At 43.3% G+C, this 10,178-nt stretch overlaps 1 protein-coding gene across 2 annotated transcripts in view; it reads right to left on the reverse strand.

Moving 5' to 3' along the window:
• ABCG1 (ATP binding cassette subfamily G member 1) overlaps positions 1 to 9,902 on the reverse strand; it is a 46,559-nt gene extending 36,657 nt beyond the window's left edge. The window contains exons 1-2 of one of the 2 annotated variants that reach the window (XM_081199153.1): positions 9,653 to 9,902; positions 6,406 to 6,649 (exon numbers count right to left, since the gene is read on the reverse strand). In XM_081199153.1, coding sequence (XP_081055279.1) covers positions 6,406 to 6,649; positions 9,653 to 9,694 — 286 coding nt within the window. In that variant the 5' untranslated portion in view covers positions 9,695 to 9,902. Of the gene's footprint in view, positions 1 to 6,405; positions 6,650 to 8,896; positions 9,119 to 9,652 lie in introns of those variants that run through there. The other variant, XM_081199154.1, reaches the window with a different exon arrangement.
• Positions 9,903 to 10,178: the final 276 nt, after the last annotated feature.

A 10,178-nucleotide genomic window follows, 5' to 3' on the forward strand; every position in this document is an offset into this window, starting at 1 on the left:
TTGGCCCCTTTCCACAATGAGCATGCTTATGCTGGATTCTTTAATGGTGTATTCCACCTACTTGACTGAGCCTCTTTTGCAACTAATGCACCTCCATGTCCTCACCCCACTTTAAGGTTACACACATTCACCCCAAACACATCAATAAAGCTGAAATTAGGTACCACAGGATGAATAAGACTTCTGTATTCACTTATACAAAAGCAAAGCACTTCTTGAACTGAATGGGAATAAGGGATTCATGATCTCCTTTGAATTATTATTACTGGAGGGACTTTTTCAGCAATGCCATCATATGTGTCTTATGTCACCCTGGTTTTGCATCCTATATGAAGATAGATACAGGGATGTGGTTTGCTTTTGTTAAGATGTCTCAAATCATCAAGCCAGAAAGACATGGATGTCACTCCCTGCCCCCACAAGACTGCATGTGGGAACACATATTTCTTATAGATGACTGGGCGGCAGAGGATAGAGTCAGAACCAATGATACAAAGACATATTCATCACAGTATCAACTGTTAAGCCTATAGTAGGCTTCCTTGTTGAACTTCTGGATGAGCATATTATGTACATGCTGGTAGCAAGGCGGCAACAGGTATTTTCTTGCCAAAGGCTGGTGTTATTCTAGTCCTCTGCTTATGGGAAAGCAAGTTAATGGAACAAGATAAGAAAAGTATTTATGACCCCAGCTGAAGTTACCAGAGACATACTATTCCTCTGAGAGAAGAGAGCAGAATTGCCATGTTTGGTCTAGGAAATGTAAAAATCATTCAAGAAGTTATTTGGCGCAAGCCCTATTAAAATGTTGGGTTATCCTGCTCTCATTCCCTTTAAGGGAGCTTACACATGAGAACTTCCTGGTAGAACAGACCTTATGGTTTTGAGTAGGAACGATTTACCAAATGTAGTTTTCCATTAAGTCTGGAATATCCTGCCAAGTAGTACAGAGAATTTCACTACATGTCCACACATGATCATAAATATGTGGTCAGAGTAAAGTGGTCAAGGTTTCCTCATCACACAGCAGGACCCTGCAAACTACCTTACTGAATGGTCGTAGACACCATTATAAGTTATATTTTGATGATAAAAGTTGCCTGTGTTCATCCTTTTCACTGCATGAGTTGTCAGGCATTACATTATGTTTCAATGTTTGCTCCATTACATGTAACTAAGGAACAACTAAAGTGCCATTAGAAATCTTGCAGACACAGACACAAACTAGAGTTAGTTCTTAAATTAAAAAAAACCCCATCTTAATCTCAATATGGTAATTCTGGTGCACATGCAGTGATGTCAATATACGCACAGAGCTATGTAAGAACAAATACAGCTCATCTCTTTAGCACTCTTCACATCTGTTCACAGAATATGCTAAAAATGAACCTGATGGGGGCAGGTCCTCCTTCTTTGAGTTCCATCAGTCTCTCATGGAACCTGAATCATGGCCAGCACTTTAACTTGAGGCAGAAATTAATATGTTCAGGGCTTCCAGCATCACACTTCATTATGTAATTTATATACCACCCTTCATCCAGCTTGTGACTTAATAAATGTAAGTTATCATCTTCACAAAGAACTTAATTTGAAACACACTGCACAATGCCCCCTCTAACTGTATCTACAGCTTTTCGCCTTCTGTCCATACCCCTTCTGTGCAAAGGGACAGACACTTGTCTTTTGTTTTTTAACAGCAAGAGAAGCTGGCTATTGATTCATTTTATGTGTTATTTCTATGTGACCTGGCTATATAGCCTCAACAAATCCAGTTTCTATTTTTTTTATGTGCCAATAAAAGCTTTATGTGGAAAACTCCTAAATTAAATTTCCTGTCTAGATTCGGGCAGTTAAAAATGTACTGCAGTTGACAGGAAGACAATGCATTCTGAAATTCAAGAACTAGTTTGTATCAATGCACTTCTTTCCGAGAAATCTGTAATAAATAAAGAAATCCGTCCCATCCTCTGGCAAAAAATTGAGCAGGGTAGGTGCAAATATATAGTATATGGTCATATATTTTCTCTCTCAATGCAAATCAGATTTTAAGAAAACAGCTATTTTTCAAAACGTGAAGCTTGGACATTAAATATTCATTTGGGTATCTAGCTTCATATTTGAAGTAGTTTAGAGCAGCGTTTTCCAACCGGGGGCCCCCAAGATATTCTAAGGGGGTGACAGGTGAAAATTGCATTAATGGGAGGGCAACAGCTTGAGGCTAGGGGGCCACAGAGGGAAGTAAGAAGTGAAGGGGGGGAATCAATTTTGTTTTTTTAAAAACCCCTGATCAGCTGGCTATCCACTTGGCCAATCACAAGTGGGTAAGGGAGTGGCTCGCCAGGGCCAAGTGCTCCTTTTTGCCACGTGTGTATTCTTGGAGCAGTCCTGGTTTGTTTCTGGTGTGAGAGGGCGATCACTGATGTTCCTGTTTTGACTAGTAGAGCCCACAATCCAGAACCCCCAGGTCAGGTAAGTGCGGTGATGGGGTGGCAATGAGTAGGGCTCCAACATTTCTCCAATGAAAACAGGGACATCCTAAGTAAAAGAGGGAGAATCCACGATCAAATGAAAAACCAGGACGGCCTCACTAAATCAGGGACATCCCTGGAAAATAGGGACACTTGGAGGGTCTGGACTCACTAAACAATTCATCCAGCATGCTGAGTTTCTCTTAACTAGCTGTGTGTGGAAAAGGGGGCGGGGAACAGCACTTAAAACAAACTAGAAGAATCTCTACTTTTATTTTCCCACAAACTAGCAGTTGATGAATCAAGGGCAGAATTTTCTGTGCACATTCAAACAAACATTGGTAATTACACATCTAAAATAGATCAAGTCAAAGGTAACACAATTGGCAACCTGCAGTCATGCCAGTTTAGACAATAGAAGACAATCCCACGTGGAACTGTAATTACTTCATTAAAACATGTGACACCAGCCTCAAGAGCTGCATTTCTCTCTTGGGTAATTTTCTCTTCGGAAGTATTTGCTGCTGGGAATCCCACATACGTCCTCTAGTCCTTTCATGGAGGACACACATCACTTGAAGAAAACAAGACTTCAAACTAAGTGTATATTTGACTTATTCTGCTGTTGGTGCTTGCAGAAAACCATAATGGTATCTGCCAAATGTTATCATTCTGACTGACAGCATTTTTCATTCTGTGTTGACAAAATACTAGCGCACAAGTCAATGTTGTTAGAAGCCATGTAACTTACTACAGATCTTGAATTACAGAACAGATGGGACAGTGCTCCTCCATCTTTGTTGTATGCAGAGGGAGCACCCTGGATCTGGGCCCAAACTACTATATCCATTGTTACGGGTTCTAGGTTATGTATCAAGCAGAAAATGCTCCTCCGTCCATGCTCTAATTAAGGGAGTGTTTTGAGTCAGTATTACCCCAAGCCAGAACTGATCTTCTGATGGGATTTTAGTTTTGCATAGACTGAAGAAAGGAAAAGTCACAGTCAGCACAAAAAGACTTTTTAACAATCTACACTGGTTTTTTCCAATAGTCTGAAAAAGTTTTCTTCATAAACCTGGTCATAGTAAGAAAGAAAAAAAGTGTTCTGGGCAACTTTGATAAGAACTCCCTGTCCCTGAGTGCCTTCCGGGTGTTAAAGCCCGATTAGAAGTCCTGTTGATCTTTCGCTAGAAGCTTTGCCAGACACCTCCATAGAACTGCGAAGTCCCCAAATTAAGAAGACATTACTAGTTTATTGGGGGGGTTGGGCTGTTTTATAGACTGCAACCACCTTCTTCTTAAAACAAATCTTCACAAATGTGACATTATTAGATGATATTTAAACAATACTTAAAGTGCAGCAGTTATAGACAAATGTAACATTTCTATAGGTTATCAGGCCCTAATGCAGATCACAGCTGATTCCATTCAAAGAAACATGGCAAGTAATGAGCAAAATATTTATATTTTATTTCTGAAATAGCACAGCTAAGCCTTATGACTTACAACTTTACATTTCTGGGGTCTGTTTGTTTGTCACAGCAATAAACACATTCGGTTAGGTTATATAACTAGTAGTAGCACTCAGTCATTCACAGTTGGGCCCCGATACTATTTCTTTTTTTCCTCCTTGGTTCACGAGACCCATTTCTGGTTGGGAGACAGCTGTTTTATTTATCATACTCATCTGTGAGCCTTTGTTTCCCCTCACATTTAAGTACAAGTTGCCCCCAATTTTATCATTTCAGCAGATATGAACACTAGCCATTTTATATATAAAAAGATACAATAAAATGAAATCTTCCTCCAAAATTATGAATCAGATTCATTCGAGTTTTTCTGATGACAGTGTTTAAAATTTAATAAAGAATGGTCCTCCACCAGTAAAAGCACATGAAATGAACTTAGGAACATAGAAAGTTGCCTTATACAGAGTCAGACCACTGTGGTTCATTTTGCACTGCATCCTGCCACACTGCTATAGAGCAATAAATCCATCCACACAGCTAGGAACTATGTAAACCCTGTGATGTTTAGTTTTTCTTGATTCCTTTATTGAGAAAGGAACTTGAAACAAACACAGGAGTCTCATTTGATCCAAGAAAAGTCTCATGTTTGACATGTTTGGCTTGAATTTGGAGACATGAGCACCTATTGCATGTGCTGAACATAAAGGCTTTGCAGTGAATCAGCACACTGAAGACAACCAAGAGAACCAATATATGTTTGCCCTTGACTTCATTAGATTTATTCAGGAGTAAGCAGTTTGGGCATAGAAACACACACTACAGTCTCTCTGAAGGCCAAGGAGTGTTATGCTATCTAAGATGCATATTTATTCCTTTAAAACAACATCACACATTTCACATTGTTGGAACTACAGATCAGTAAGGCATTTTGCTGTTCAAAGCAAGCAAGATGGCATCCCCCTTCCCCTGCCAACTGGACTGACAGATGAATCACTCACGAAGAGATAGCACCCTCCAACACACATGAAGGCAAACAGTTGGCTTGGCCAGCTTCAATACCTCCAACATCTCACCATTACTTGCTGCCCTGAGCTTCTGGTGCCTAAGACAGCTGTCTCTGCCTAATGTGTACTAATGTGCCATGCTCTGTCAGCTTCCAGTTTAGATCACTGCAATGTGCTCAACACATGGAGTTGCCCTTGTTGACTCAGAAACTTCAACTGGTCAAAAATGCAGTGGCCAGATTATTAGCTGGGGTTGCCTTTAGCACTCATATAACCCCGCATATAGCACTCATATAAAACAGCTATAGTGGCTGCCAGTTTGTTTCTGGGCCCAATTAAAAGATGCTCACACTAGTGTTTAAAGCCCTAAAGTGACTTGGGCCCCAAATTTCTGAGAGGCTGCCTCCTTTCCTACAGAACCTATTGGGTGTTAAGAGCAGCAGAGCAGGGAATCTCTGAGTAGTTCTGCTGTCCTCAGAAGTTCATGGAAGTGGCTTGGGAGGGAGCATTCTCCAAGGCAGCCCCTAAATTGCCCACCTGGCTCTGACCACCTACTCAATAGTGACTGCTGATGACGCACCTTTTTACCCTGACCTTTGCCACTTGAGACGTTTCTGTTCAGTAGCCACCCTGTTCCTAAAATTGTAATTTAGTTTTAACTGTTTTTAATACTGAATTGTAAATTGTTGTAACCCACCATGGAACTTCCTAGTGAAGTATAAATAAATGTGATGGTGGTGGTGGTGGTGGTGGTGGTGATAGGGCAGGCTCTGCTAAGACACCTCCTTCCTTGGAGGTTTTTAACCAAAGGTTAGATGGCCATCTGTCATGGATGCTTTAGCTGAAATTCCTGCATTGCAAGGGGTTGGACTAGATGACCCTTGGATCCCTTCCAACTCTACAATTCTATGAACAAGGACTTATTTGGAAGTGGTGAGCATCTAAATTCAATCCATCCTTTATCAAAGGAGCCATCTGATTGAGCAATTTCCTTTGCCTTCTTGTTTCTCCTCCTTCAAGCACACTTTCACAACTAACCAAAGGAATCCAATGCATAATGACTTCTCTCTTGGCAAGATTCACCACCAAAAGTGGACAATGAGCTTAGCTCCTCTAGAAACTGAACCCAAGACACTGGGGGCAGCAAGACACTGGGGGCAGTGGTTGTCAGACTGACAACCAAGAAGAGGGGCACAACTTGCCCATTAGTCCTTTTTAAAAAAACATTTATATTTAGTATACATTAAGTCCATGTAGACAAACAAGAAAGCAAGCATGACTACAGCAGAAGATTATCGCAATGCCTCAGCAAGACAAAAATAGAAATCTTTAACTTCAGGACATATCACTGACTGCCTTTGCTATCATCTAATTTCCATTGTTCCCCTTCAGGGCCATGTCAAGATGAGAACACTTGCTTCCCTTCCAACAAGAACAGAACAGGAAATTTTCTCACAGACTTACCCTTCTTCCTCCACCATGGTCCTTCTTGGATCGAGTAAGAGAGTTCTTTAAACTCAATGTTCACAGCCGGTCTCCGCGGAAGGTAGGAGAAGCGATGGGCTTCTGTCAATGCATTGTCCACCTTTTTTAAATGGCCATTGAGTAGGTGGACTTCTTGGGTGTCGGTTCCATTGGAGACCACTTCATCTACTGAAACGCATACAGACTTTGGTTCAGGCATAGCAGATGCAGAATTGCTGGCATTCTGGAATACAAGAAGGGAGAAAATAGTTTCCACGCAGGAAAATGCATCTGCTAGTCATTTGTTCCAACTGTAATGTCAAAGAAGAAGAAGAAGAAACAAGCCTAGGTTCAGCTCTGTTCATGTTACATCTTCACCAGCCTTCACAACCTTCTGCCCTCCAGATGTTTTGAACTACAACTCCCATCAGCACATGCTAGCTGGGGCTGATGGGAGTTGTAGTCCAAAACATCTAGAAGGCACCAGGCTAGAAGAGGCTGATCTACACAATTGCATGATAAAACAGCATATAGGGAGAAATGTTCACACTCCAATATTTGACTAGGACAACCCAACAATGACTACATTAACCACTCCCCCCGCCCCCAAGAAGCTATGCTATAAGAAGTGGCTCACACAACATGTTCTTCCTCTTCCCAAGCAGCCCAGGGGATTCCTGTGCTACATTTGTGTGGACAAACATCAACAAGTAAAGCACACAGTGCCAGCTGGTGGGGCAAAGGTAGTAGATCTGGTAAGGAAATCCACCTAGTGCTACTCCTGCAATTGGCTTTAAAAGGCATGGACTTTGCAGAATGATGCAAAAAAATGGGTGCCATAGTGTTTGAATACTCTGCATGGTGTAGCTGCAAGAGATGGTGAGTGATGAGTGATGACCACTGGAACTGGTAGTGCAGAAGACAAGGAGCCAGAGAGGATGACACAGAGACAGCTGATTATCGCTCTCTCCCATCCTCCTCTCTACTATGTTCTACAATGGCAACACTGAGACTAAGGAGGAAGAAGCAAACAGCTTGTACTATCCCCTGGACTGATGTATGTAAGAAAGCAGGCAGATGGTGGCTGGCTGAGGTTAGCTGGATAGGGCTCCATTTACCCTCAAGGTCCAAGCACTGATTTCAAGAGACTTGCTTTAAAAGTATTGAGAATTCACACACTCAAGACACTTTTGATATTTTCTCTTGTTTCCTTGTCCATCAGGCATTGTGGTACAAAAAGAGATGCATGGGGCCCAAGACAGAGGCGGATTTAGGGGAGCGCAAGCAGTTCAGTCACACAGGGTGTTGAGCTTTGGGGGGTAATGATGTAGAATGGAAGGCACAGGGCACCACCAAAATTTGAGACCCCGAGGTCTCCCAGTAGGCAAGATAAACACCAGACCTGAGATTTTAAAATGTCAGATGATGACGTTGACTCAGGGATTCTTCCTGTGAGGATTATTTCCTGCGATCAAACATCTTCCCACCACTGCCAACTTTTTTGGAATTTGGTAAGATGAGAAATGGCATCACATGATTTGAAATAATAGTTGATCTTATCCCGGTAAGATTCAAGACTGTCCTAGTTTATAATTTGGTGGAGAGCAGAAATGCATAGAGGAAAACAAATACCTCAATCTCAGATATGCTTCTCTTTCTGAATGAGCCAAGTCACTTAATATTTTATAACAATTAATATTTACAACAAATTACAAATAATGTACGTCTAGTACAGATGCCTTGCAGCAGACTTAGGTTCTGAAATCCAGTTTATGTAACCTATTTCCTCTGCTGTAAAGCTGCATCATTTTCCTGTGGGGTTCTACATTCCCATTTCACTTTTGAAGATTTTTAATTACATCATGTTACACAACCAGAAGCTGAGAAATAAATTTGTTGCGTTCCCTTGCAAAAAGAGAAGGACACTGACGGCGGCCGGGGGGGGGGGGGAGAGAGAACTTGCATCCTTCACCCATGAAACTTACTTTTGAGAAAACCCACTATTTGGCTCCAAGTTTAAATCCATTATATAATGAGCTGGAAAGGTTATCTGTGCCTCAGTAAATCTGTTTCCAAATCATAGGATGCAGTCGCGAAAAGTCTGAGCATGCTCAGAAAACCCATCTCATTTCCCCCCTCCCCTCCTCCAGCTCCATCTTTTATTATAAGCTCGAGGCAGAGAGGTAACTTTCGGTCAAACCCAGATGACTTCAAATCCAGAATGATGTACATGACAAAAACAAAATAAACCCCGCAGTTCTAACCAGCCTGTACCTGCAAGATGACAACATTGAAGCCACAGCAACTAACAGCCCCCAAAGGGAAGAGAAATTGTCACTGAAGCTTGCGGGGAAAGATGCATACAAGTAAGTTGCCACGCTATACAAAAAAACAACCTCCGCAGGTCAACTGTCTATAAATATAGAAATAAACCCCACCAGAGGCATCCATTCGAAACGGAAAGAAATAAAACAACAGAGAGATTTCTTACCAAAGCAAAGGAAATGCTGAAGCTGCCAATCAAGATTGGTTAATTCCTGAGAAACCAAACTCCAGGTCCCCTTTTCCTTCCCATTCGGTGGATCAACACGCAACTAATTAAAGCGAGGGTTGATCCACCCCAGCAAAGCTCCGATTAAAAGAGGCAACCACTGACCCAGCTTTAGCGCCGGCTCTGGGTCACTTTTGCAGAAGTGTCCCTCCTCCTCCTCGTCGTCGTCCCCCCGCCCCCTCCGCTCTAGCTGTAATGAATTAACTCGTCGCTTTTGACCCGCTGGGTATTATCTCCTTCGCTCTTTGAGCGTTTCTAGCCGGCCAACAGCTGGGCTACGTTTGATCTAGATAATGGGTTGCTCTTGGCCCCCGTTTCGTTTGTTTTCAACACAACACACAACAACACATAGAGCAAGCCACCAGCCCCCAAGGCGAGAGCGACGTCAAAGACAGACATACTGTAACAGTTCAAGTATGGGGGATTTGGGTGCGGGGGGTGCTGTCCCTTCAAAGTCGCATACTAAGCTCAGGTTCTCCGATTCCACCTCCTTGCCTACACACACCTACACACACACACACACACACACACACACACACGACTCTCCCCGTCTTGTCCATGGGTCATTCAGAGCAGATGGTATATGCAAGCAAGTCAAGGGTCCTGTCATGGCCAGGGATGGGGCGCAGGGTCAAGATCGCTCTGCGCAGCTGTGCTTGTCCCAATCCTACGGAAGCAAAGGGGCGCCCAACTTACCAAAGCGGTGCCCACTGAGAAAGCGGCCATCAGGCATGCCATGTGCCCCCGGAGGCTGCAACCAGCGCAGGAGAAAAGATCAGCAGCAGGAGGAGAAGCACACACAAAACAAACCGCAAAAAAGAAGAAGAGAGGAGGAGATCCAGAGCAACTGCAGCAGCCTGAGAGCGAGGCGTCGCGGCTGGGGCAAAATCGACTGGAAGCAGCACCTAAAAGAAAAGGGGGGAGCACGAGAGAGAGAGAGAGAGAGGAGGCGGGGCCTCTCTGGGTACCGGCTGCTTGTTTACTTAGCCTGCCCTCTCTCGGCGTCCCACTGGCTCTCCCACTGGCTCTCCCTCGTTCCCGATTGGCTGAGGGGCCGCCGGGGGCGTGACTTGCCTCTTGCCCGTAAACGTGCTCTTGTTTTCCTCCTGCCCTGAGCGGCGTTGCGTGGCGTTGGCGGGGTCCTGACGCGCCCCCCTACTTCCTTGACTGCCATTTCCAGACCAGAGATACACGGGCACTTGGGGTGAACAGAAGGATAATA

The sequence above is a fragment of the Podarcis bocagei genome, assembly GCF_964188305.1.
Source record: "Podarcis bocagei genome assembly, chromosome: 6".
Taxonomy (NCBI): domain Eukaryota; kingdom Metazoa; phylum Chordata; class Lepidosauria; order Squamata; family Lacertidae; genus Podarcis; species Podarcis bocagei.